The sequence below is a fragment of the Trachemys scripta genome, chromosome 16 (assembly GCF_013100865.1).
Source record: "Trachemys scripta elegans isolate TJP31775 chromosome 16, CAS_Tse_1.0, whole genome shotgun sequence".
Taxonomy (NCBI): domain Eukaryota; kingdom Metazoa; phylum Chordata; order Testudines; family Emydidae; genus Trachemys; species Trachemys scripta.
The window spans coordinates 24,731,861-24,759,609 of NC_048313.1; the positions used below are offsets into that span (position 1 = coordinate 24,731,861).

General features: G+C 48.9%; 1 protein-coding gene across 6 annotated transcripts in view; it reads left to right on the forward strand.

The window, feature by feature from the left end:
* The window catches only part of MAP2K7 (mitogen-activated protein kinase kinase 7), a 62,784-nt gene that overhangs the window by 9,922 nt on the left and 25,113 nt on the right, over positions 1–27,749 (forward strand). For 3 of the 6 annotated variants that reach the window (XM_034791900.1, XM_034791904.1, XM_034791903.1), the window contains exons 2-10: positions 4,167–4,214; positions 20,671–20,815; positions 21,275–21,341; positions 22,062–22,175; positions 22,751–22,870; positions 23,119–23,226; positions 23,753–23,932; positions 24,669–24,749; positions 27,072–27,214. In XM_034791900.1, coding sequence (XP_034647791.1) covers positions 4,167–4,214; positions 20,671–20,815; positions 21,275–21,341; positions 22,062–22,175; positions 22,751–22,870; positions 23,119–23,226; positions 23,753–23,932; positions 24,669–24,749; positions 27,072–27,214 — 1,006 coding nt within the window. Of the gene's footprint in view, positions 1–4,166; positions 4,215–20,015; positions 20,195–20,670; positions 20,816–21,274; positions 21,342–22,061; positions 22,176–22,750; positions 22,871–23,118; positions 23,227–23,752; positions 23,933–24,668; positions 24,750–27,071; positions 27,215–27,749 lie in introns of all 6 variants that reach the window. The other 3 variants (XM_034791905.1, XM_034791901.1, XM_034791906.1) reach the window with 2 other exon arrangements.

Here is a 27,749-nt window from a genome sequence, read left to right on the forward strand (position 1 = left end):
AAGTATCAGGGGGTAGCCGTGTTAGTCTGTATCTACAAAAACAACAAGGAGTCTGGTGGCACCTTAAAGACTAACAGATTTATTTGGGCATAAGCTTTCGTGAGTAAAAACCTCACTGCATCCGAAGAAGTGAGGTTTTTACTCACGAAAGCTTATGCCCAAATAAATCTGTTAGTCTTTAAGGTGCCACCAGACTCTTTGTTGTTCTTTTGTGCTAGTAATACTTCACACAAAATGAACAGTTCAAAGAAATGATTGAAGCAATTTGCCCTGGACATACTTCTTCTAATGGATTGAAAGTGGCAGGTCTGTTACTAGATGCTGCAAGTGAAGAAATGGGGGTGGGATGAAAGGAGGAGCTTAAAAGGTTGATTTGAACACTTGTCCCACAAACATTTTTGATCCTCCTAGGCATGGTACATCCCCTCTAAACTTGTCTGCAAATCCTGTTTTGCTTCAGATTCCTCCTTGAGATCCAGAGATGCCTACAGGAAAATGCCAGCTGATAGATTCAAGGAGCTCGATCTATTTAGTTTAACAAACATAAGGTTAAGGGGTGACTTGATCACAGTCTGTAAGTATCTACATCGGCAACAAATATTTGATGATGGGCTCTTCAGTCTAGCAGACAAAAGTATAACATGCATAAGGTGTAGATTTAACAGTGAGGGTAATTAACCATTGGACCAACTTATCAAGGGCTGTGGTGGATTCTCCATCACTTTTTCTTCTTTTAATCCCAGAGCATCTTTGCAGACACTGGGATTAGTACAGCATTACCATTCATTCCTGTCCATGGCTTGTTCTTCCCGTAAACCGAGCCTGGTCATGACATCCCTGCCGTCTAGTGGGTGGTTGGCCTCTAGGTTGGACTAATCTTGCCTGGGTTTGCATTATTTTCTTTCATTCCATTTATTTTCTTTCTTTCTTGTATTTCTCCATCACTGGCAATTTAAAATCAAGATTGGCTGCTTGTTTAAAAGATCAGTTCTACTTCAAAAGGAATTATTTTGGGGCAGTTCTGTGGCCTGTGTTATATAGGAGGTCAGACTACATGATCACAGTGGTGCCTTCCGGCCTTGGAACCAGTAGATAGAAACCCAGCGGAGATTTTTGCTCTTGATCTTGTATATTTCTTATTTACATATAAAAGAAATCAAACCAACACAGAGCCTTCCAGCTGTGTCCACATCTGGCCTATGTTAACCTTTGTTCATATTCCCATTTTTTGAGCTTGTGGTTTGTGGTACCACCTACCATAAAAATCCTAGGCCAGCCCCACCTCCAGTCATGAGACTGGCATAAAAAACATGAGCTTTGGGAAAAAAATATGAATTTGACGTTTCTTATTTGCCTTCTGTTTTTTGAGCTGTTGGGGGAAGGGGGGGGGGGGTGTCACGTTTTTAGCCCCCTCCCCCCCCAACTTATTTTCTTTTCTGAAAATGAAAGAGGAGACTCTCCTGTACACACATAACTCCAAGAGTGGGGCCTGAAGGAACATTACAAAGCAGTTAGATCAGTTGGCAAGGCTGCATTTGTTGCATCTTGGACTGTAAGCTCTTTGGGTCAGGGACTAACCCTAACTAACCCTAAGGCTTCTGCTGCCCATAGAGCAGGAGAAGCTTCAAGCCCCTGAACTATGATTTTGGCAGAGACATGAAAGAGTTGCTGACATTCACCTTCTTATTTGAAAATGTCACATCCACTTGGAGTACTACTGAGAAGTGACTGTCCAAATGGCCCTGGGGGAGGGGGCTATATGTCCCCAGTCAGATGGGCGTGGCCGTCCCTTAATTTCCAGTGCTACAAACTAAGCCTGGGGTCTGAGTCAAGCTGGATCCATTCCTTCTTGGGCATCAAGTGACCCTTGGTGATTCCTGTCCCCTTAGTGCATTTGTCCAGGCATAACTGATTGGAACTTAAACAATCCTGGTGATGCACAAGAAGGAAGCGAATCCAGCTCTCCCTATGGGTTAGGGGGAGTAAAAAGCAGGGAAATTCTATTTTAGTTATTTCAGTCAGCGGATCGGACTCCAGCACATATACAGACGTAGGCCTGAGGAGTAAGTGCAGTTGCTCTTCAAAGCAGAGCTATGCTTTGTGCCTACATGTGCATCTGCTGCCAGTTTTGGATTCTGTACAGTTCTCTGTACTTTATTTAATTCTCCTTTTACAAGACGCTCACTGAGCTGGGAAGTGAAAGGTGATGTGAGGTGGGGGTGGCCACTTCTGTTCAGGTTGGGGGAGGGGTGGAAAAGTCAGGCATCAGATGCCTTCTTGGGTTGTAATTATAGCGAATGATTTGACAGACGCCTGCCTAGCCTACATCCGTCGGAGAGAGTCTCAAGCAAAATTTCCAGACCTGGTGAACTCAGTGATGATCTACTACTGTCTCTTAATCCTGTCAGGCAACTGTACCACTTTAAGCAGCCAGGAACAAAGTTGAAGCTAGACAAATTCAGATTGGAAATAAGGTGTATATTTTACCCAATGAGAGTAGTTAACCATTGGAAGAATTTACCAAGTGTTGTGGTGGATTCTCCATCACCGACGATTTTTAAATCAAGATTGGATGGTTTTGTAAAAGCTCTGCTCTAAGAATTATTTTGGGGCAGGTCTCTGGCCTGTTATACAGGAGGCCAGACTAGATGATCACAACGGTCCCTTCTGGCGTTGGAATCTGTGAGCCCCCTGCTGTGCTTTGTGTAAGTAAAATGTTGGTACTGTATGAAATCAGTGCAGCCAGTATTAAATAGATCTCCAAAAGTAATTGGCCCAATGTTCCTGGGCCAGTGCTATTGGCCCCAATTGTTCCTGGCCCAATGCTATTTGTCAGTGATCTAGAAGATAAAATGTGTGTTGGGAAAATTTGCAGCTGACGCAAGGGTTGGTTTAATGGTGAGTAGTGATAAGGACAGGTCAGTTATACGGAGTGGTCAGGATCTCTTGGTGAGCTGGACTCATTTGAGCACCATGTGTTTTTAGTACAGCCCGATGGAAGATCATACACCTAGGAACAAAGAATGTAGGTCATCGTAATGGCATGGGGGACTGTATCCAGGAAAGCAGTGTCTCTAAAAAGGACTCTGGGTCATTAGAGATGATCAGCTGAACATGAGCTCTCAGTGCGATGCTGTGGCTGAGGGCTATTGTGCTTCTTAGCTTTATAGATAGGAGAATATCAAGTAGGAGTAGGGAGATGGTGTTACCTCAGTATACAGTATTAGTGAGAACATTGCCAGATGCTGCATCCAGTTCTGATGTCCACACTTCAAAAAGAATGTTGAAAATTGGAAAAGGTTCAGAATCGGGAAGAGGGTCTGGAAGAGACATGAGCACAATCTCTCATAGATCGTCAGAAAGATTAGGAGTTGGCTTGATCATGGTCTGTAAGTGGGGAGGTGAGTTTTGATAGTAGAGGGCTCTTTAATCTGTCAGACAAAGGCATTGCTTGATCCAGTGGCTGAAAGATAAATTCACACTAGGAATAAGGTGCAGTGGAATTAACCATTGGAACAATTTACCAAAGGCTGTTGTGGGTTCTCTGTCACTTGAAGTCTATAATTCCAAGATTTGACATCTTTCTGAAAGCTCCTGCCCTGGCTTAACCAGAAGTTATTGGACTTGATGCGGGACTGAGTGGGTGAAATGTGGCCTCTGTTGTTCAGGGGGTCAGACCAGATGATCACAATGGTTCCTTCTGGATTTAGATTAATTCTGCAGACTCTGTTGGGAAGGAGGTGGAATCATGAGCCTCCAGATTGTAAGCAGCCCAAGCACTGTGATGGAGCAGAGCATGCCTGACTAAATGGGGGGAGGTAACAGGGACTTGGCCCAGGTAGGTTGGCAGGGAGACCGGGGCACCAGCATGGAGGAATGGTCTACAGAGAGTTTGCTGCAGTGGAAGGAGATGGGAAGGGAACAGCTGCTGCCTGCACATTTGAGACACTTGGGGAATGGCTGCCCAGGGCTCCGAGGTACATCACTGTATGGTGCATCCCATTTTTCACCTTGTCTGTCGCCCTCTGTTGGTTTCTCACCATTCTCCATCCCTCCCCCTGGAATCAGTTCGCCCCCGCCCGGAATATGATTTGATTTCTTTTGATGACTCGATTGTTTCTGTTGTGATTTATCGTGTTGTTTTTTTCTTCCTTTTCCCAATCCAGTTATTGTGATCACTCTAAGCCCTGCTCCCGCTCCGTCCCAACGAGCAGGTACCAAACTTTTTATCATCGCAGCTTGGATTTCCTGCATCATTTACTTAACGCTTCCTTCAACTGCATAGAAATGCCACCTGTCTGACTTCCCTCCTGTCTGTCTCCTCCTTCCCTCCCCCGTCTTTCCCATATCCACCTGTTACCACCACCATTGATCGAGCACACGTGACCATTCACAGCTAGGAACAGCATTAGGTAAGGCCTCCCATAGGAACATGGCTCTGCTTGCCCACATGCTTTCCTGTCCCTCCACCACTGAAATAGCTTTGGCCACCGCACCTGCCAGCTGAGGCTCTCAAAGCACATTCCAGAAGCAGGTAAGTATTAAACGCTATAGGTAGGCAATCCTAGCCTCCACCACTGATACGCAGCCACTTCTGGGCTGGAACGCAGCAGCTCTTGAACAGCACACACCAGCAGTGTGCTCTCAGCATTGTAAGCTAGCAAGTGAAGAAGAATCCCGTGTCCAATTGAAACTACTGCAGCAATGTTAGGAAGGCAACATTTTTCCATGTTGGAATTCGGTCAGGACATTTGGGCTGACATCCCTGTTCTCCGAGCACTGTACACTCCTTGATAGCCACGAGGGGCTGGATTTCTGGAGAAGGCTTAAATACTGTGTCGACGGCACAGCCATGAATTAAATATGGTGGATGGCCACCAGGTGGCTTAGCACAAAAGCGGGAGGTATTTTTATCTGCCTTCCACGTAACCCCCCCCCCCCCCCCCCCCCCCAAAAAAAAAAAACATTTACATTCCCATTTGAAGAACCTCTGGAAGAATCTTAGTGTGATTATCATCTGTATTAGAGAACTCCAACTGAGAGATCCAGGTCCCACTGTGCCAGGAGCTGCATACACACAGGTGCGAGAGTCCCTTCCCTGAAGAATTTAGTCTAAATAGCTGAGTGTGTGTGAAAGGAAGGGTTATTCTCACCATTTCACAGATCACACAGGGAGTCCCACTCTAATGCCTTAACCACAAGCCAACTCTCCAGCTGTATGGGCCTCCATATCTCTGTGGCTGGAGCAGAGAGCTTCCCCGAGAGTCCGACTCTCAGAGGAGTGAAGTGGCACTTCCAAATTTTTACCATCCGGGCTGAGAGGCTTTTGTATCTCCTAAGCTAAACAGAGCCAAACCAGGTCAGTACTTGGATGGGTGACCCAAGAAGTGGTGTTAGTGGCTTATTAGGGGGTACTCTTCTCACTGAGTCAGTTCTCAACACAATCTCTGCATTGATGTGCTGCTAGAGTGGCCATCTTCTGGATGAATGCCTGTCTGGCCGTGTCCCCAGTTCTTGCACGTTTATCCTGAGTCTCACATTATTGGGTGTGTTTCTTAAAGCCTCAGCTCTTGGAGTCATATGATTCCATGAGGATCTCAGCTTTCTTCTTTTTTAAATAATTTTTCAGCCTTCATGGCTGCAGAAAGAAGCTGAAAAACATGACTCCTAAAAGCTCATAAATCAGAAAGCAAATAAAATGTTGAATAAAATAATTGGTGTTTTTTAAAAAAAAACCTGTGGTTTTTTTTTTTTTAAAGCCAGTCTCATGATTTTTGGGACCAGATGCATAATATTTGAACCCTGGAGCTTGACCACACAGAAAGGAGTTTACGACTTCTTATGGTCATTAAAGATCTCCTGTTCTCTTTATGAGATTTGCGGGGTAGTCCTGGTTTCCAGACTCCAGTTCTGTTCATTACATCCAGTCTGCCTAAATTCCCCTTGCAGCTGCATTTGGGAACAGATTTCTTCACTTCCTGCCCTAAACTTGTTTAGAGATGCTGTGCACTGCGTTCCACCCCAGATTCAACCACTTTTGACTGTTGTCAGTGAAGCAATCCCAACATTGGATTGTTTTTTTCAGTGATTTGCGTTGCTGTGCACTGTTAAGTGGCTATTGTGCTGATCCCAGAGTCAGCTGCACCTGAGAGTGGCAGGTGAAGCAATCCCACTGTTGGGTTTTTTTGCAGCTGGTTAGTCTAGTGTTCTGGGATCCTTCAGGATGAAAGGTTTAGTTTAAATGTACAATGATCGTCTGACAATTTTTTCTCCTGTGTTTTACATCTCTCCCACACACCGATGTCAAATTGTAACACTGTGCTGATAGACTTTGCCCTGCAGAATTTCCCAGACAGCGAACTATGAAATAGTATTTATTTTTATTTAAAAATTGTAATTGTCTCTTTTCTAGGCCAGAAAAAGAATACAGTATTCGTTGATTCCCAGCCTTGAACGTATTGCATTGAACTGTCCACTCCTGAAACAGTGCAATGAACACACGATTTCATTGCAGCAGGCAGAAATTCAGATGCCATGGCGATTCCCACCAGCATTTCTGAGCCTCCTGTTGGTGACCGCCCTACCTTTGACACAGTCTTTTCGAAGCATCTGTATAGAAAATATCCATTTGCCCCCATTACGGCGGCAGTCTGGGAATCCAGACCCCTAGGTTCTGTTCCTGGCTCCGCTCCTGGCCTCTGGGGTGACGTTGGCCAAGTCCCTCACCTCCTTGGGCCTCTCTTTTCCCAGCTCTCAAATGGAGTTGGGGCTCCCCTCCTTTGTTAGGTAGATAAGTATTCACTGTAAAGCGCTTTGAGATTCTCCAGTGGCTATTCATTGTATTATTTATACAGCTATCTCTTTTTTTTTTTTTTTTTTTTTCTTTTTGAATGCTCCCCTGCCACCAAGGTGCTCAGTAGCCCAGTAAGGTTATTAAAACCTTAGTAATGGAAATAGAACTCAGGAATCCTGACTCCCAGTGGCCTGCCCTAAGCATTAGGCCACACTCTCCTCCCAGAGCTGGGATCAGAGAGTTCCTTGCTCCAAGAGCATGCCCAGAGCCTCAGACCATGGTAAGACTGAGGCTCAAAAATCATCCTTTAAAACCCAAGGCTCTATGCACTTTTCATGTAGCTTTTTGCCATGGGAAGCAATGCCATGTGCTTCATGCCTGTGAGGGTCACATTCAAACCCATCATGTTCACAGTTAAAGAGGGAACTGAAAAGCTTTTCAGTCTGCCAGGGCCAGAGTTCATAACGTCCATTGCTGGAAAATCATTGAGCCATCATGTGCCCTTAAGACAGGGAAACAGTTTAATTCCCAGTATTTCTACTGTGGTCACGGGAAATGCCGGACTTGGGTCTTGGCATGTCTATAAGAACCTAAACGTTTAACAACAGCTGTATGGCGGTGAATTAAGAATGACATTCACAACCCTCCCACCAAGAAAAAGAAGAAATTAATAACATCTAAAAATAAACAGATCAGAAACATGAGTAGTTTTGACTCTGCAAACAAGTACCAAAGACTCCCCATTGCTATTGATTTAATGTGGAAGGCACCCAGATACTAGGGGGATGAGTAGCAGAGTCAGACACTTAGGTAGATTTATAGACAGCATGTCTGCACCTTATGTTGTGTCACTGATTTGGTGGGGGCAGTCTATCTTTAGAAAGCTTTACTGTTCACTTTTAAATCCCAAATATGTTAGTGTTGTTTATTTTAGCTGGGAATTAGGCAGCTGTTGAAATTCAGTGGAATATGGGTCCCATTTACCTTGGGCTTCTTGGAAAATTTTGACCTATTTTTATTATACTAGCACCTGCAAGCCCCCAGTGAGACCAGAGGCCCAGTGTGTTGTAGAAACACAGAGGAAGAGAAAGTGCTTTCCCCTAAGAGCTTACAGCTGAAATAGACAAAGAGGGAAAACAGAGACCGAGGGACTTTGGCCCTCCTCTAGCACTCTCCATCCAAGGATCTCAACATGGTTCGTAAACATTCCTCCATTTAACCCTCTCAGGCCCCCTCTGGGAAGCAGGTGATGGATGTGTTTGGATTGCTTCACCCAGCATTGAAATGCTGCCACTTCTGGGGTGGAACACTGCAGCACTTTAACAGCATAATTGTTTGCAGGCAGAAATTACATTACTGTATCCAGCTGAAAATTCAAGAGGAGGATTTTTAAGTAGGCCATCTGCAATTACTCGAATTGAAATTTTGTTAGGACACTAGAGTTAAAACAAAACCTCCCTCCTAGGGGAAGTGTCATGGAATTTTTAAGGAGTACAAATGGTCAGGATGTTTTCAAATGACAGCAACTTCTGCAGCGCAGCACGCCCACACTGTGGCGTTGGGATTGGTACTGAGCGCCTCTGTCACACCCTGGGGCTTCTGTTGAAGGTCTCCCATCGAAATTCTGACCTGACCTGACCTAAGTTTGTTCGCTGGCTGCAGGCTTGTTGTTTCAAACCAGCTCAGTTACTTCCCGTAAAGCTTTAATCAGGAAGTCATTCATGCAAGATGATTGGCTGGCAGGAGGGGGAAATGTAATTTGCTATTGAAATTTTGATTCATCAAATAAGAGTTTCCAAAATGGTGAGAGCCTGGTTAATATCAGGGCTGCCAGCTTTGTCCTGTTTAGACCCATAGTGACTCTTGTCACCGCCCAGTTTGTCTGAGACCATCAGAGTCTTGCAGAAATGTTTATAATACAGACACTACATAGCCCAGGTTGATCAGCCTAGACCACCCCAATCAGCAGGGATCCCAGCAATGATCCTTGCTGACTGTGGTGGTCTGATCTGACCTGGCTGGGATATGTAGTCAGGACTGCTGGGTTCTGTGTCCAGCTGTGCCACTGATTTCTGTATGTGGCCTGCTATCTCTGCTCCTGGATTCTATTCCGAGCCCTGCCACTGAGTTAGACAAGTCACTTTCCTGTGCCTCAGTTTCCCCACCTGGAAAATTGTAGCTATTTCCTTAGCTCATCAGGGTGACTGTTGCAAAGCACTTTGTGATCCTTGGATACTAGGCCCAATTGTTTAAAATCCCTAAAAAGGTACAGTTGAGTCTTGTGCAACTTCATAATGGGCTTTTTAATGCATTTGTAAATGTCCCTGTGCCCAAATATCTTACACATACTATCTGGGTGTGGGGTGAGGATTTTCACAACTGATTTGGGAATTCCAGATTAAATTGGTAACTCACCCATAATTAAAGGCAGCTTAACCCTTTCCTCTCCACTGACCTAGGGTATGTCTACATTTAAATCACTGCAGCACTTCAGGGTAGACACTATCTACGCTGACAGGAGGGGTAGGTAATCCACCTCCCCGAGAGGTGGTAGCTAGTTTTATGAAGAATTCTTCCATCAACCTAGTGGAGTCTACACCCAGGGTAAGGTCGGCATAGCCACATCCCTCAGAGGTGTGGATTTTTCACACCCCTGAGACAGAGCTGTGCTGATGCAAGTTCCCCGAGTAGACCAGCCCTTCTGTGCACACTTTGTTTCCATGAGTTTGGGCTTAGTGTAGAAGTGGTGGGATGAGGAGTGGAGAGAAGAGTTCGTTTATTTTTTCTGCTCCCCACTGACTCACGCATGATTGGAAGCTTTCAGCTGGAGCAGATCTGCAATGTAAGGTCAGATCAGACTCTCTAGAGACCCAGTCCATGGGAGTTAAGCCATGTCAGCTGGCATGGCTTTATTTGTGCCCAGACTGCACTAGTCCTGCTGGGGAGGCAGCTCTGCCTGTTGCCATGTTCCTGAAGTCAATGGGCACAATATACACAATACACAGTCACACCCCACTTTTCCGTCTGCTTGAAGCAGGTAGGAACTTGTGGTCACTTTCATGGTACCTCTGCAGCTGCAGAGACACAACCTCTGCTGCTTGCTTGGAGGGTGCCACTTGCTCCTAGGAGATGCCTATGGAGGTGCAGTTATGGTCCTGGTGGGGTGACGAGGCCCATGCAGCCCACAAGGACTCTGAGCCCAGCTCTCTGTAGCTTCACTCCATCAGAGAGAGGTCCCCCCATCCTGGTGTATATTTTTTTAATGTCCCTTTTTACTCCTTGTTTGACCTCAGTTTTCTTTCTCTGTATGTTTCTCTTTCATTCCTTTTGCCAGTTCCTTCCTTTTTGTGTTGATCTCAAGGCCTAGCAGCCCTTAGATGGGGGCCCTGACGCTGGGTGTGGGCATCCCTCGATGCTGGGGTGGCTGATGCATCAACAATCTTCATTAATTAAAATCCATCTTGAAAACTAGGTAGCAAATAGACAACACATGGACCATGTCTCCCTGGTGCTTAAATGCTGATAATTGGTGATGGGTTCAGAAACTGCCTGATTTTCTAAGGAAACTCATGGCAGATCATCCAGGACTGGAATCAGATCACTGACAAAGTGGACCAGGAAAGCATCTGACTCTAGAATAGTAGCAGTGCAGGAGGGCTGCAAATCAACCATCATCTCCCTCTCAATTCCAAATCCAGTAATGAGGGATCCTGGCCAAGAGCTTCCAAAGTGGCTGGTGATTTTGTGTGACTCCATTTGGGGGGAAAAGGGGAAGCAACCTGAGTCACCTTAAACGGGCCTGAGTTTTTTTTTCACAAAAGGCTGAGCACCCCCTCCCTTCTGAAAATTAGACCCCCTTTAAAGATCTCAGAAGTTGTGCACTAAAATCACCTTTGAAAAACCCTTACCTCTTGATGTTTTTGTTTCAAAAGCAGACTCTGATTTTTGTGCCCCTGACAGCAATGGGGGAGTCTCCCATCACTCAGCTGTCTGTCTGTCTGGTTATACCTGCAGAACAGGCAGTGGTGAAGGCTGGGGGTTTGAAAGATCCTAAAGGAAATAGGTACCCAACTTTCATTGAATTTCAGTGGCATTTGGCCACTTCACTCCTTTCAAAATCCTCACCTAAACCCCGCAGAGCATGGTACAGCCCCTGGCACAGAGGGGTCCATGTGGGGCTTCTAGATGATAGAATAGACGTGATAAAATATGTCCCACATTCACTAATAATTGGGTCTCAAACGTGGGATTTCCACCCAGTGCCTTCCTAAAAAGAGTTGTCTTCCCTGCCTGCTAGAAAAGTGATCCACCCATCACTGGATGTTAGGAGCCTGAATACTTGGAGGAACTGCCTCAAAATCCCTAGTCAGATACATTAGGTTAATTCCTCCTTGCCTAGTACAGGATCGTTCCCTACAGCGCCCGTTTGGCAGTCCTGTTTCAAACATCCCAAACAAAGATTTGTGTGTGTGTGTGTGTGTGTGGGGGGGAGAATGGGAGGTACCATTCCACATTGAATAGGTCAAACTGTCAGCAACCATTTTTCTCATAATCAGCCTAAATTCCTCCTTAATACATTTAATCCGGTTACTCTCCCTGGTCATGCCCTGTGCTGCTTTGCCAGTGCTGGGGATTTGCTCTGATGCCAGCCACTGGTGGAAACCCCTTGCTGCGAGCCTTGGTTGGCCTTGACCCAGTTTGACCTGTGTTCATGCTGCACCGGTGCAAACCACGGCTTTGCCAGCCTGTGCCAGTGGTGGGATTGGGACAAATAGACAAGACCTCAGCCATCATCGTAATGCCTAAGTGACCTGCGGAAAGATAGCTTCTCTTGACCTCCCGTGGCTGCCTCTAACGGCCGTCCTCACCCAGAGACCAAGTCTGGTTGGAGCAGTATGCAGCACCCATCCTCTGCTTTAGCCCAGCCCATGGGCAATTCCTGCAGGTCTGGGAGTCACCAACAGCCCAAGTTGCCTGCAGCTGCAACCCCCCCCCCCCCCATCCGATCAGTCAAAACCTGTGTCTACAGGAATCTGTCTGCCCTTGTAGAACCCCCCCCCCCCAAACCGATGTTAGTTCTGCTGCCAGAAACTCCCTCCCCTCAACAGGGCGGGGGGCATTGGGGGGTTTTTGTCAGCATCGTTTTGTGGGGGGGGGGGGGGGGGGGGGTGTCACACCCTTGACCGACACAGCTATTCCAGTATAAGTGTAGAACAGGCCTAAATGGTGGTTTTCTCTCTGCCCTCCTGTCCTACGCATACCCCTTTGGTTTTATGTTCACTGGCAGCCTCTCTGCTTCCCCCTCTGCCTTCTTTCTCTTCCACCCCCACCCTCACACCACTCCCCTTTAATTTAACCGCTCTGAGCATACACTGGAGTGGCTGACCTCTGCCTGCAGCATGTTTTCCCCTCCCTGCCTTGTTGGTTCTCCATCCGACAAACCGGGGAGCTGTTAGATTGCATGCCCGGACAGTAGAGTAGCATGCAGGCTTCTGGAATGGAGAGCATGAGCAAGGCGTGTGCTGTAGAAGTGGAATGGGGGAAGGGCAGGTGGGAGGAGTCTGATTTCGAATCCTGGGGAGTGGGGAGGCTGAAGCAATCAGAGGGTGGGGGTGGGGTTGGTGTTGGGGTCTTGCACGCTGAACCACATTGTGAAGAGATGGTCATAAAACCTGTGGTCATAGAGATCAGAATTATAGACTAGCTCAACCACCAGATACGGGCTGAATGGAGGGGTGGCTGGGTGAAATTGTCTGGCCTGTGTTATGCAGGTGGTTGGCCTATTGGATCACAGTGGCCCCTTCTGGCAGTACGGACACTAAATGTAGGAGATCCTGTAGGCAGCCCGTGCTGTTTTAACAGGTGATTTAGTCAGGAAAATGCCCAACTGCTCATAAATCGGAGCATCCTGGTGGCTCTTTTCTCCATCAGTTACTCTGCAGTTCGTTAGAGGGGCAAGCGTGTGGACTTCCACTCCTCCTTCCCCAGCCCCCATCAACCAGCCCTGCTTCCCTCTGCAGTCGCAGGGAACGTGTCACTGGGGATGTGGCTCTCTGATCCAGAATGATCCCTGCTTTGTGCTCCCTGTATACCCTTGACACATCCCAGCCTGTGGTTCTTGGCATGGAGGGCAGCTCCCTCCAGCCCTTGACCTGGGTGATCATTTTAATCCTGAATGTATGTGCAGGAATCACCTTGGATAATACAGTATGGTCTCCCATGCTCCATTCACACAGTCCTGGGGGACTCGAGTCCAGGAAGCGGGGGGGGAGGGGGGAATTTGATAAGTGCCCAAGGGATTTAGGAGCATGAACCCCCTGGAAAGTAAGTGGGAGCAGTGCACCTGAATTCCTTGGGAACTTCAGAAAGTCTCCCCCAGAATCCCTAATAACCATTGCACAGGTGCGTCCTCGCAGCCTTGGATTGGAAACCCCCTTGGTGTGGCTAGAGGCCTTTGTTACGTTTTATATGGAACTTGCCTTCTTAGGGCCAGATCCTCCAGTGTGCAGCGTGACAGCAGCCCCTGAGGTCATTGGACACGAAGGGCGCTCAGCTGCTGGCAGGAAAGAGCCCTTGGGGCAGAATTCTCTCCTACCTGTACAGCAGCACACGAGTCCCCGGAGTTCCCACTGCTGTGCATGCAGGGGGAGCACATATCAGACGCGAGGGCTGAAGAGACTTTGGTCCAAATTCTTGACTTATATAAAGCTCTGTTGATTCCGGTAGAGGTACCCAGATTAGCTAGGCCAGGTTACATCAGCTGGCCCACTGCTTTCAGTAGAGCAACACCAGTTTATACCAGCGGGGGATCTGGTTCCATTGACTTCAGTGGAGTGATATGGATTTACACCAGCTGGGGATTTGGCCCCATTGACTCCAATAATTTGAGACTGCTTTACACCAGTTGGGAATCTGGCCTTATTGATTCCAGTTTAAACCAGCTGGGGACCTGGAGTCACTGACACCAATGGAAAGATATCAGTTTATGTCCGCTGGGGATCTGGCCACATGGACTCCAATGGAAAGATGCTAGTTTACACTAGCTGGGGATCCGGACACTTGCCTACAATTTGGTAAGTGGAGACCCCTCTCAAGCCAATCTAGCTGCCTGCAGAGCATTGTGACCCCAGACCTGTCTTCGTTTGAAGTCCCTGGCCAATGATTCCAATGGGGCAGGACCAAGCTTTTAGCTGCGTTATGGGATTGTGGGAGTCTTGGGTCCTAGAAAGTCTGTCAGGGAATTTAGGTCTTAAATTTGTGTTTTGTGGGAAAAACTGGCTCTACCAGCCGAGGTCAAACAGCTGCTTTCACCTGAGTTTCTTTTTCCATAAAGTGTTAAATAAGTTTAGGTTTGATACGCAATTGTACTGGGTGAAATTCGCTAGCCTTTTTTATGCCGCAGGTCAGACTAGAAAACCTTCTAAAACCGTCCCCTAGGTCAGACTGAAACACAGCAGCCTTGTGATCCTAGCTCACAATCAGAAAGTGAAACTGACTTAACAAAATACAAATGCCACCTGAAACTGACTGGCTCAGTTTCACTGTCTGTGAGACACCAAAAGGAACACGGACTAAATGGTGAAAAGCAAAATGAGACTGAAACATTCTTTGTTCTAATCAGTGTTTTGTTAGCAACTGTCATAGGGCGACTGGCCTCTTTAAGAGGGGGCTGGTTCCAGGGCACCGGCACTGATACCTGCTTCCCAGTTGGGCGTAAGGTCGGCACCTGGGCGTTATAAATGCAGATGGGTGTTGACAGAGGCCTACAGACACTGTGGGGAATAAAGGCTCCTGCACAGACCTATTATAAGGCCCCAGTGCCTTCCCTGATGCCCAGTTGGGAAGCAAGTATCAGTCCAGATGCACTGGACCTCACCCCTTCTTAAAGGGGCCAGTCATCTTGTGACAGTACACACATGTAAGGGTCCTGTGTCATGTAGGAAACCAGACTAGATGATCACATTGATCCCTTGTGACCTTAAAATCCAGGTACTTTTAAGGACAATTCGTTGTGCCCTCCAGCGGTTCAGTCCTACAAGGTGTTGAGAACTCCATCGGCTTTGCTGGGTCAGATCCAGCGTGCTCAGCACTGGAGCTGGGCGGGAAATGATTTTCTTGTCCTGTGAGAGTTTTCAAGATTTTGGCATTTTTCCATGTTCCAAAGCAAGAAGAAAAGTCAAAATTGAGAAAACGTTCACAAATGTTCGGTAACCTGGGGGAAACAATTTGGTTTGTGTCAATTGCAATGTTTTGTTTCGATCAGTTCAAAATGCTTGATTTTGATTTTAGCCTTTTAAATCTTTCTAGTGTAAATTAACTACAATTTTGAACCAGAAGGTCATTTTGAACTGAACTGTAAAAAGGAACCTTTCAACAATTTTGATTTTCCCCCCAAAGATATTTTGAAGCAGGAGATTCGTCAGAAAATTCTCAACAAGCTCCCTGGAGGCAGGATTGGGCCCAATGGGTCTCTCCTATTTTGTAACCGTATTCACCACAATGGTACCTTGTGCCTTCATTAGAATGCGGCGTGTGTTAATGGAATACATTGGCCCTCTCCCCCTAAAAAAGGAGACAGATTATTAAAGATGAAGGAATACAGCTTACCCTGGAGAGAGAGAACCCGCTACAGGGACAAACCTCGGACTCCTAATACTGCCCTGCTTAGAAAAATGGGTGTCAGCTTCTCTACATTGTCCCGGGCTCTCTCTTTTTTTCAGAGATGCTAATCCTGCAGGGTCCAATACAGTCAGGAGAAAGAGCCTGCCTCTGTGTTACTGAACACTGCTCCTGTTTTCTTACAAAGCCAGCCGTGGAATGCATCCCATTGAAACCGACACTGTTCTGGAATTGCACTATAGCGCAGCTATTCCTTGAGCAAATCGAAAGGTTCAGGGGAGGCCGTGAAGCCAGATTACCCAGGCAGTGCTTCAAATCCTGTTTGCTAAAGCCCCATTAAAATAGTATAAGCAGTGGGATATCTCGGTTTCCATCATGGCCTGATTCCCGAGGGATTTGCCCAGCAGCTTCCTCTTGTGTTTCTTTTATAACCAAAGGGCTCAAAAGTTTTCTGCAGTAATACCACTTCGCAAACATTCAGACTGCCTCCCTCGGAGGCTGGGTTATAGGGCAGTGTTATCCTTGTTTTGCTGGTGGGTAACCAAGCCACTGATACCGTGATCTGCCCAAGGCCATGCAGTCAGGCCAGCTCTTCCAGAACTGACTGGTGGTTTTGGGTGTCAACTTTGAGATGACTTAGATGAGGGTTATTGTCATTCAGCCAGTGGAGAAGGGGACTTGTTCCATGGTCATGCAGCAAGAAGGTGGGATGAGAATCCGGAATCCCAGTATCATTCCCCTGCTCCAACCAGTAGATACCACTCCGCTCCCAGAGCCAGGAACAGAACCTAGGAGTCCTGACTCCCATCTCCCCACCTCTAACCTCCTAGGTCTCATGGCTCCTCCCAGAGCCAGGAGATAGAACCCATAATACTGTGGTACCAGCTTCCAGAGGAAATTAGAAAATGGAGATTCCAACCATCTGTGGGGCTCAGAGCAGGTCGATTGGATATAGCTCTTTGGGGTAAGGTCTGTCTGTGTTCTGTGTTTGTACAGCACCTGGCATGATGGGGTCCTGATCCCTGACTGGGGCTGGTAGATGCTTCAAGGCTCTATTGTTAGAGGTGCTGGATGCCCCTAGCTCCTGTGGACCCTAAGTGGAATTGGGGGTGCTGAAATTCAAGTCACATCTGCAAATTTTGGCCAGTTTCAGAGCTAGGCCTTATATCCCAGCTGTGGTCTCAGACCTAACCTGCTACCGCGTGCCACCCCTCAGACATAAGATCTCCTAGCCAGCCACCCTGTGAGGTAGCTATCTTCTCCCCTTTGGCCAGCTGGGTGAGATGCGGTTAAAGGGACAGTTTCAGATCTGGTCTGTGGAGTGGTTTTCAGGCCTTTTCCACAAGTGGGGATTTCAGCCATCGGTGGGCAGCAGTGCAGCAAACCACTGGCGCAGCCCCCACCTCCTCAATGCCAGGCCAGGTTGACCTGGTGTGAAGCGAGCTTGGGTGTCAGCACAGTGGTGCAGTAACTGGGGCAAACCCACTGTGCAGACAGGGTGTTGGCAGACTCCACCGGACCCCAAGGTCTCCTGCCAAGTTTTGTGGTTTTATAGCATGTGGTTCAGCAGATCAGCCACTGCCCTGGGAATCAGGACCACCTGGGTTTTGTTCCTGACTCTGCCATTTAACTGCTGTGGGACCTCTTGTGAATCACTTCCCTGCTCTGTGCCTCAGTTTCCCCTCTGTCTATTTAGACTGTGTGCTTTCGGGGGCAGGGAAAGTCTCTCATCATGTGTCTGCAGCACCCAGCATGATGGGGACCCCAAGCTTGATCAGGGAACAAGGGGGATCTACAGCACCTGGCCCGATTGGACCCCGATCACTGTGGTTTCACAGCCCAGAATTTGGGAACCAGGTCCTTCCAGGCTCAGTTTGGGCCAGATTTTTTGAGTACTTAGCACTCCTATTGAGTTGGGGAGGAAGTGTGGCTGACTGCGGCACATCCTGGGCTGGGATACGATGGGTATAGGTTTTAGTCCCATCTGTGCTCTGCTTTGGGACCTTGGGCATGTTATGGCCCCTCTCAGTTTCCCCATATGTAAAATGGGTATAATACTGCCCTCTCTTGTAAAGCGCTTTGTGATCTACCAGTGGAAAGTGCAATGGAAGAGCTAAGTGTGAGCTGCTTGGAACTAGGGGCATTTTCTGTGGAGCTCAGAATTAATAATAAATAAATATTTATATTACAATCAGTGCCAAGTGGCTTCCGCCGAGATCAGGACCCTCATACTCTGGGCACAGCATGCAGAGACAGTGAGTCTATGGCACAGAGATCTGATGGTTTAATCAGGCAACACAAGCTAAGGGTGGGAGGGAAAACAGAAGCACAGATAGGGGGAAGTGACTTGTCTAGGACCCTGCAGTAAATCAGTGGCAGAGCCAGGAACAGAACTCAGATCTCCAGCTGCCCTAGCTACTGCACCGCCCTGTCAAAAGTCCACTCAAGTTGATTTAACTTAATTTAATTGGGCTGGGAATTGGATGCTACTGAAGTCCTTGGGATGTGGCACACTTTGGATCATGACATGAGGGAGGGGAGGTGGTTGCTTGCATAGATGGGGAGAGAACTTCACACTCCTTGTCAAGCAGCAGTTAAAGCCGGAGGGAACATGCCAACGTAGTTTATCATTAAAAACCAGTGGGCAGAGTCCTCAGCCAGTGTAACCCAGGATAGCTTCACTAACATCAATAGCACTACCCTGATTTACACCGCTGGAGGGTTTGGCCCTATATTTTCAGTGCGGTGGGACCTTTCAAAGTGAGCCTTGAGTGATCTTAAAAGATCCAGGAGGAATTGGATCACTTCACATGGGAGCAGACCGTTTTCAAGTCCTGGCTTGGGCAGTCCTCCATTCTAGTATTGCAGCACTTGGATACACCAGCAAGTGTGGAAGCAAATTTATAAAGGGAGCATTGACTTGTGGTTAGAACAAATTCAGCAAAAGAGACTGAGCCAGAACTCCTGGGTTCTACTTCTCGTTCTGCTGGGGTTGCCCTGGGCAAGTCTCTCCCTGCTGGCCCTTCTGTATCAGGTGGATAATACTTACTCGGCTTGTCAGAGCTTATTTGCCAGTGTGCTTTGAGATCCTCTGATGGCAGGAGGGCAAAGTATTTTTGTTTGGTAAAAGACTCTTCAAGCTATTGAAATTGATCAGATTCAAGCTGCTTCGGGACAATGTGGGAAAATGGTTCTTCTTTGACCTGTGTGTGGGAATTGGGTTTTGGCTCAGTCAATGGGCATTAGATGTCTTTGTTTGAAAGGATCAGGGTCCCTTCACCAGCTCTCCTATTGCGGCAGCTGCAACCCCTCCCTTCTGGGCACAACATGCTTTGAACCCTCATCTAATAACTCTGCAGTCCCAGGTTACCAGCTGTTGCAATTCTATAAGTGGCCTTGCCCTTGGGGTGAGGGGTGTTCCCTTCAGCCCAGGCTAACAGCGTAGGGTAGCTTGGCTTGGCCATTGAAAGCTGGTGTGGGGAGTTTCTGGAAATTATTTGAGGTGGGATGATTTTAGCAAGCCCCTGCTTGCGGTAAGCTGCATAATATTAAATACCGAGGGCCAGATTCCACTCTGCTGAGCTGCGGTAACTCCACTGACCTCTGGGGTGATGCCTTAGGCAGAGTGAGGCTAGAATGTGGCAGCAACTTTCTAGCCAAAGCGCAACCCATCAAGTTCAACAGTCAGCCTCCCTACCTTCAACAAGGGGGCACAGTCTGTGGGTAAATGACGGACTACACATCCCAGCATGCTGTGCTCCACTTCTTCGGAGACCTGGCAGCATTGTATGCTGGAATCTGTAGTCTCTTGAGGACAGCTCCTCGCCGCTTGGGTAGTGAGGTCTGGATGTGAACTACAGGTGCGCTCCTGCAAGCAGAGGCCATAGCTCTGGGTTTCTGGCATGTAAGTGGGAAGAAGTTCAGAAAGGGTATCCCACACATGTTCTGAGCTGTTGAGCGTATGCACCAGCTACTCTCTGTGCCTCACGTGGTTCCCCTGCCCCAGTATGTGGGAGGGGCTGTTTTATTTCAAGCCTATGGGAGGATTCAGCCCTTCCCCTCTTCCCCATTACCAGTGTGGTATTGAATGTGGTAAGGCGGGTAACGACCGCAGCGACCTCCCTGCTTGTTCATGGACTTACCCCAGTAAAACTTCGCCTCAAACTTCCAAGGGCAAACAATGGGCCTTGGTTTCTCGTCTTCTCATTCTGGCAGGTTCCCAGCCTTTCAGTGGCAGAGCTGCCTCCCTTGTTAACATGGGGACAAACGGTTTATGTTGAAACTGATCCAGGAAACTGACACACCTGAAGAGGCTCTATCTTTGACCACTTCCTTAAATCTCACCTGATGAACTCCTTATATTTCAGGCATGCTGCCAGTCGGTGCCAGTCAGCTGAATTACAGCAGACCATGCCGTGGCATAGCAGGGAGTGTGGGCAGCAGGCTGGGAGTCAGGGCTGAGAACTGCAAAAGCGACTAGGGGGATTTAGCTACACAACGCCCGTGGTGTGGTTAAATCTCAGGCTAGGATGCCTGGGTTCCCTGCCCTAACTTGCGGTGGCCTTGGACAAATCACCCAGCTACCTCTGTCTCTCTGCTTCAGTGCCCAGGCTATAAACCCACCAGGATAAGCTGATCTAAGGAAGGGTCAGGATCGTTTGCAGTGACCAATCTGCAGCCCAAACCCAGCTGTATCCTGTGTGTCCGTGTGCATCTAGCACTGGGATTCCAGCACAGCACAGTCACTCCCAACAGCTGCTAACCACTTTGCTGAGGGCTGGGGTGAGCAACCCTAGTATGAGAGAAAACAGGCGTTTGCAGTCTGTGTGGGAAAATCTGCTTTATCGAACCATGGAACGTAAATGCGAGAAGACCCATTATGTCTTACCTGGCCTGTTGCCCCATGGAGGCCAGTTCAACATAGTTCCTGACAATCTGCTCCAGGGTGGCATGGCCCAGGGCGAGGGGAAGGGTTGGTGCTGTGCATTCCAGCCGCTAGTGGCATCCACAAAGGGCTTTGTTCTCTGATGGGCAGTGTCAGTGACGGGGCATGTTGGAAGCCGGGGTGCTGGATGGTTAAGCAGCATGGCTGTAGGTATTGCATCCTCCTTCAACGAGGCCCCCACAACCCCGTGCAACACAGACAGGGATCTGGGGCTATAAGATGCAGCAGACGGGGGTGTGGGGTGGGTTCTCTGGAGCAGAGGGTGGAAAGGGACCCAGGCATCTGAGTGCCTGACTCTCGCTCACTCCCACAGCCCTGCAGCTCCCCCTGGCGAACGATGGCAGCAGCCGCTCCTCTTCCTCAGAGAACTCTCCCCAGCATCAAACGCACCAGCCGCGCCCCCGCCACATGCTGGGCCTGCCCCAGCCATCCTTCCCCATCCCCAGGAGCATGGAGAGGTAAGCAGTGGGGAAAGGACACCACCTCCCAAGTGGTGGTGATGGGGCTGAATGAAGGAAACCCCTGGGGCTGCTGTTCTTGGCCTGGTTAGCTGGCTCCCTCTACAGGGTGCTGCTGCACCAATCACCTATTTTGTGTATATGTCCTGTAAACTGGTGTTGCGAGGCAGCTGGCTCGGCCAATGAGGTGGAGCAGGCCACCTGGCTCAGCCAATGAGATTTGTCTGACCTTATTCTGGTGGGCTAGCCAGCTCACTGGGCTAATCCAGTGCCACAGTGCGGGGGGACCACTAGACTTGATGAGCCTGTTGCTACAGGTGGGTTGGGGTCCTCAGCCAGTGCCTAGCTTGGATTCTGACCTGGCCTCTGGTAAATGTCAGGGGAGTGCCTCCTTCTCAGGGCCAGTCACTTGATTTGGTATATTGTCTTCATCCAAACTTTCTCCACTTCTCTCTCTAGTATAGAGATAGATCAGAAGCTGCAGGAAATCATGAAGCAAACGGGTTACCTGACCATAGGAGGGCAGGTGAGTTGGAGAAGTGCAAAGGTATCATATTCTCAGTGCTGCTCCATCAGTAGAACTGTAGGTGCCAACTTGTGCAGAGTATCCCTGATTTACATCAGTTTTCCTGTCCTAAACTGTTGAGTGGAATTGTGCTTTTAAATAGCTACCAAACCCTAAAGGTGGCTGCATTTCAGCGCTGGGCAAGCATTCCCTGTTTATTGTTGCTCTGCACTGGTAAACAGCTGCCAAGTCCCACCCCCAAGGTGGCTGCATTTCATGGCTGGGTGAGTGAGCCCAGTGTGTTGCTGTGCAGCTATTAAACAGCTCCTGTGCAGCGTCCCAGAAGTGGCTGCTGTTCTGTGTTGAATTTGGTTCTGGCTTGAGACAAAATCCTCTGCCCCAGAACAGGCTGCATGAGGGCAAGCGTCCCCCTACCCCTCACCACATGCATATGCTGCCCCTTGTTGGGATGCCCATCCTGCAGGGAGAGGGGAACTGAGGATTCCCTGCCCTTTCAAGCTCCATTGTGGGTTAGAGAACAGGCAGGTGGTGCAATGTGGGGCCAGGGGGAATCCAGTTGCCGGTCAGCGAAGCCTGGTACCCCACTGCTGGCATACCTACCATGGAGGTTACCCTTGGGAGTTGTCCTAGCTCAGGGTTGTCTCCTGGGCCCCTGTGTATAGACATGGGCTCTGCTGTACGGCCCCTCCTGTAATCCTGTGTGTATGTTTCTTGGTGCAGCGGTACCAAGCAGAGATCAATGACCTGGAGAACTTAGGCGAGATCGGCAGCGGGACATGCGGTCAAGTGTGGAAGATGCGGTTCAAGAAAACGGGACACATCATAGCCGTGAAGGTGAACATCGGGGGCAGGGCCTTAAGAACAGACCGAGCAAGGGGTGAATAGTTCCATCAGGAAGGGAGGGGGTGTTGTTGAATGGGGAGAACAGAGAACTGAGGGTCAGGACTCCTGGGCTCTATTCCCAGCTTTGAAAGGGGAGTGGTGTCTAGTGGTCAGAGCAGGGCGGTGCTACACGTCAGGACTCCTGGGTCCTATTTCCAACTCTGGAAGAGGGGTGGGGTCTGGTAGTTAGAGCTTGGGGGGCCAGGGCTGGCCTTCTGGGTTCTGTTCTCGCCTCTCATTGGGGAGTGGTGTCTAGAGGTTGGAAGATGGGGGCCTTAAAGCCAGGACTCCACTGCCTCCGTGTGACTTTGAGCAAGTCATGTCCCATGTCTGTGCCTCAGTTTCTCCATCTCCAAACTGGAGATAACGCTGCCCTACGTGGGTGGGGAATCATCTGCGTTAATTAACAAAGGGTTCTATGGTCCCCTGCGTGGCAGGGCAGAGCAGATGTCACTGTTCATCCCTGCATTCGGCTCTCAGCCCATAGAGCCGCTCTGTAATCCCCACCTGTTGTCTGGTCCCCACAGCAAATGCGCCGCTCAGGTAACAAGGAGGAGAACAAGAGGATCCTGATGGACCTGGATGTGGTGCTGAAAAGCCACGACTGCCCCTACATTGTCCAGTGCTTCGGGACCTTCATCACCAATGTAAGAGCCCCCTACGCTCACGCTGCAGCTGTCCATCTCCCCCTTGTGGCTGCGCGCCCTGGCTACAGCCTTGAGCTGTCAGAGCTGGGTCGTCCAGTTCAGGCAGCTGAGGCTTGTGCTTGTGGAGAGGTCCCGGGTTCGATTTCCGCTGCCGCCCCCATGTGCAGTGCGACGTTACCCAAAGCCGCCACCTCCTTTCCGCATGTCGCGCCCCCTGGTAACCTGGCCTTGGTTTCCCTCCCACACAGACAGACGTCTTCATTGCCATGGAGCTGATGGGCACATGTGCGGAGAAACTCAAGAAACGCATCCAGGGGCCCATCCCCGAGAGGATCCTGGGGAAGATGACGGTGGCAGTGAGTTCTGGTGGAGCGAGGTGGGGGAAGAGCAAGTGGGGCTGGATGCAGCGTGATGGGCACCTGCCAAACCTTTCTCCCACGTGAGCAACTGGGAGGGACCCGTTGCACCGCTGGGTTGGCTTTGCGCAGACAGGGTCTGTGCTGGGAAAGGGGCTCCCGGAGGGCGAGATCTCTTGCCTCAGGGGCTTGTTCCTACTGATCTCTGCACAGCACCCCGTGCACGCCTGGGGCCTTGGTCTGCAATTCAGTCTCATCAGCTGGCTCCTCCCTCCTCCAGGACAGGAATTCTGGGATTGATGGACCTAGAACTGAGCTCTCGGTGCCTGGTGTGCTCTCTGCAGAGCTGAGTACAAAGGGGCTGACCCCTCCCTGCTGCATATCGAGCCTGGGATCTCTTTGGCTTTTCTAGCTGGCCCCTCCTTTTGCTGATCCTCCTGTGGTGAGCCCGGAGGGCAGGTGGGTGCAGTGGGCTGACTCTGGGAGACGCCATCTCTATCAGCATGGGGTGGCCATGTCCTTTCAGATTGTCAAGGCACTCTACTACCTGAAGGAGAAGCATGGCGTCATCCACCGAGATGTCAAACCCTCCAACATTCTGCTAGACGAGAGGGGGCAGATCAAGCTGTGTGACTTCGGGATCAGCGGGAGGCTGGTGGACTCGAAGGCCAAGACCCGGAGTGCGGGTTGCGCGGCGTACATGGCGGTGAGGGCTGGGCTGTGCTATGACATAACCCCCGCAGGCTTGGAGTGGGTGCTGCTGGGCCTCAGGCTGCCTGTGCGCTAATTGGCAGCTGTGGGTGCCTGAGCCCCAGGGATGGGTGGTATCTTGGGATGGGATCCCCTTTAATCTTGCCTGCTGTGTTGGGTGAGGCTTGGTCGGTATTGGGATGGGAGACCTCTGAAAAATGGCCAGCTGAAGCAGTTCTCCAGGGTGGCTCTAGGGGGTGCTGTCCTGCTTGAGATGACATACTTGAGCCAAGATCTAAAGGATCCTCAGCTGGTGTGAATGGATACAGCTTTGGTGATTTCAGTGGATCTGTGCTGATTTAGGCGAGCCATGGATCTGTCTTTAATGACTCTATGGCCCATTTGTCCTGCTGGGGATCTGGCCCCCTCTGCTTGCTCCAGTGTGCATGGCCTAATTTCAGCCAGGTAATTCCCCCCATTAGCCTAAACTTTAAACTGGTTAAATGAGTCCTATTGACTTCATTGATATGCACATTAGAAATCTGTAGATAGATTCACTCCCGGGCTACATTGCAGCATTGCTGTGTGGCTGTTATGCAGCTGCCTTGCTCCACCCCAGAGCTGGCTGCATATCAATAAAGAGTGGCATGATTTCATAATCTCAGTCTGTAATAGGCATGTGCTATAATGTAAGATCCTAGCCTCCAGGTGAGCGCCATTGGACTGAGTGTGTACTGACTTTTCTTTTCCAGCCTGAAAGGATAGACCCTCCTGATCCCACCAAACCAGACTACGATATCCGAGCGGATGTGTGGAGCCTGGGCATCTCGCTGGTGAGTGAAGTCCCTTCTTTACTTTCTCATGCAAAATGCTGCTTTGAACTCGGTGCCAAGATTTGCCACGAGGGGCTCAGTGATCTCAAGACAGCCAAAGTCCCTTGGCCATTCTCCCGGTCACGGTGGAGTAAGGGCATGGCTGATCAGCTGCTGAGTTTTATCTCCAGCTGGTTGGCAAGATTTCACCAGCATGTTTTTTCTGTCAGAAAATACTGATTCATGAAAATGGAAACTTCCCACGCGGCCATGTTGGGCTCAACACCCCCCCCCCACCCAACCCCAAAAAATGCCCACAACAAAAAAAGTTTTGAAAATGGCAAAACGTCGCATTTTGATCTTTCAGCCCAAGTGGCTTTTTGTTTCTAAACTTATGTTGTTGTATATTATTATTTTTTTAATGTAAAGGGTCCTAACCGAAGTGAAACATTTCAAAGTTATCAAGAACAGGAGTACTTGTGGCACCTTAGAGACTAACAAATTTATTAGAGCATAAGCTTTCGTGGACTACAGCCCACTTCTTCGGATGCAAGTGGGCTGTAGTCCACGAAAGCTTATGCTCTAATAAATTTGTTAGTCTCTAAGGTGCCACAAGTACTCCTGTTCTTGATAACTTTGAAATGTTTCACTTCGGTTAGGACCCTTTACATTAAAAAAATAATAATATACAACNATGCATCCGAAGAAGTGGGCTGTAGTCCACGAAAGCTTATGCTCTAATAAATTTGTTAGTCTCTAAGGTGCCACAAGTACTCCTGTTCTTCTTTTTGCGGATACAGACTAACACGGCTGTTACTCTGAAAGTTATCAAGGTTATTTTCAGCTTTTCAGTTTGTGAAAAATTTTGCAATTTTTAGCTTTTTGTCCTGATTCAGGTTCAGAAAAAAATTCGAAATGTTGGTCTGGGAAATTCTAGCCCAACCAGCTCTGCTTTTACCCTTGGCCAACTCAATGTCTCTTCGTCTATTGAGGAAGATACAAGGACAAACCAGTAGCTGGTTTGTGTGGGTGAGGGATGCAGGTTCTTGGACAGCCCTACGATCTGTCATAAACTTTGGGCACTCCTGTTCTTAAAAGGAATTGCCTCGGCAAGAGGAATGCAGAAGATAGACTGGTCTTGTGGCTAGAGCACTGCTGTGGGGCTCAAGAGTCCTGGGTTCAAAGTCCAGCTCTGCCACTGACTCCCTGTATGACCTTGAGCAAATCACATCATCCCTCTGTGCCTCAGTTTCCTACCCACAAAATGGGTATAATGACCCTTCCTGTTCTCTGCCTTGTCTGGTTAGTGTGGGAGCTCTTTGGGGCAGAGACTATCTCTCACTCTGTGTCTGTGCAGTGCCTGGCATAACGGGGACCCAATTTCAGTGAACCATAATGTTCCTACTAACCTACTTTTGGAAGCTTTAATATCTTTTTAAGATAAAAAGTTCCTCTTGCATCAGTAAAACCAGGACACACACCTTTGTCACTAGGGCCTTAGGACCAGAAAGCGAAACTGACGAGAAATCAAGCGAAACAAACCTGGCTAGGGCCAGTGCCTAAGCTAAGTGAAATGCAACAGGACAAATCTGTAGGAAAAAAAACAGATATTCAGATATTCTCAGGGGTCAAAAACATGAACCAAAACATTCACACCAGGGTGCTTGAAGTTAGCCTGGTAGGAAAACACCTCCTATTTCAGTGGGAGTCAGATCAACCCTCTAAATCCATAGGAATAAGTGAACTAATGCCAAACATCTGTTTAGCTTAACAAAGAGAAGGGGTGACTTGATCAGAGTCTGTAAGTACCTATGTGGGGCACAGAAATTTGACAGTAATGAGCTCTTCTGTCGAACAAAGTTCTGACAAGATCCACTGGCTGGAAGTTGAAGCTGGACAAAGTCAGACTGGAAACAAGGCACAAATGTTTAACAGTGAGGGTGGTTAACCAAGGGAACAACTTACTCAGGGCTGTGGTGGATTCTGTATTGGGTGTTCTTTGGATCTGCATTGGATTGTCCTGCTCTAGTTCAAACAGGGTTTACTCTGAGGAAGTACTGTGGCCTGTGTTTTACAGGAGGTCAGACTAGATTCCTTCTGGCCTGGGAATCTAGAAATCTATGAATTACACTAGGCCCCTGTCTGCATTTTTAGGCACTTGGATACCTTTGTAATTTTGTAATGACTAGGCCCCTAATTTCCAGAGGTCTGAGCCCCCACAAATCTCATTGCATTTGATGGAAGTAGCACAGCATCATAGATAGAGCACATGGACTATCTCTAAGCTCCCTGATTCCATTTTAACCCTTGCTCTCCCACCTCACTCCGTCTCCCGCTCTGCAGGTCGAATTGGCTACCGGTCAGTTTCCCTACAAGAACTGTAAAACGGACTTTGAGGTGCTCACCAAGGTCTTGCAGGAAGATCCTCCCCTGCTCCCAAACAACATGAGCTTCTCCGTGGACTTTCAGTCCTTCGTTAAAGACTGGTGAGTGACGGCCACGCTGCTGGGGAGCCGAGGCCCTGTTTGTGGGCCCCTGACCCCGGGGGGGAGAACCAATCCACTGCATCTATGGGGCAGTGTCAACTGCTGAGGGGCCATGCCTTGATCAGAGCTTAAATTGCCCATGAGCCTGTACTGCTTCAATAGATGTGACTCAATGAGTGATCTCCTAAGTAGATGGCACAGGAGCCCCCATACCCTGGCCAGGGGCACCATTTAGGGAGGGGGGCACCTGCTCCCCCTTTGTTTTGTATCACAGCAGAGCAGGGGCGCATTTCAGATTTTGGTAGGGGTACCCCCATGCCCTCCCTAAAAGGCACCTCTGCAGGCCAGCTCCGCGGCACAGCATGTCGGGCTCGCGCTGTCAGACCCTGTGCCCCTTCTCCAGGGAGCGGCTCAGGCTGGGGCTGCGCTTCATGGCAGGGGAGCTGATAACGGTGCTGCAAGTGCTGGATGGCAGCTGGTGGGAAGGGCAGAAGGAGAATGGGCTGCATGGCTGGTTCCCGGCGAGCTACATGAA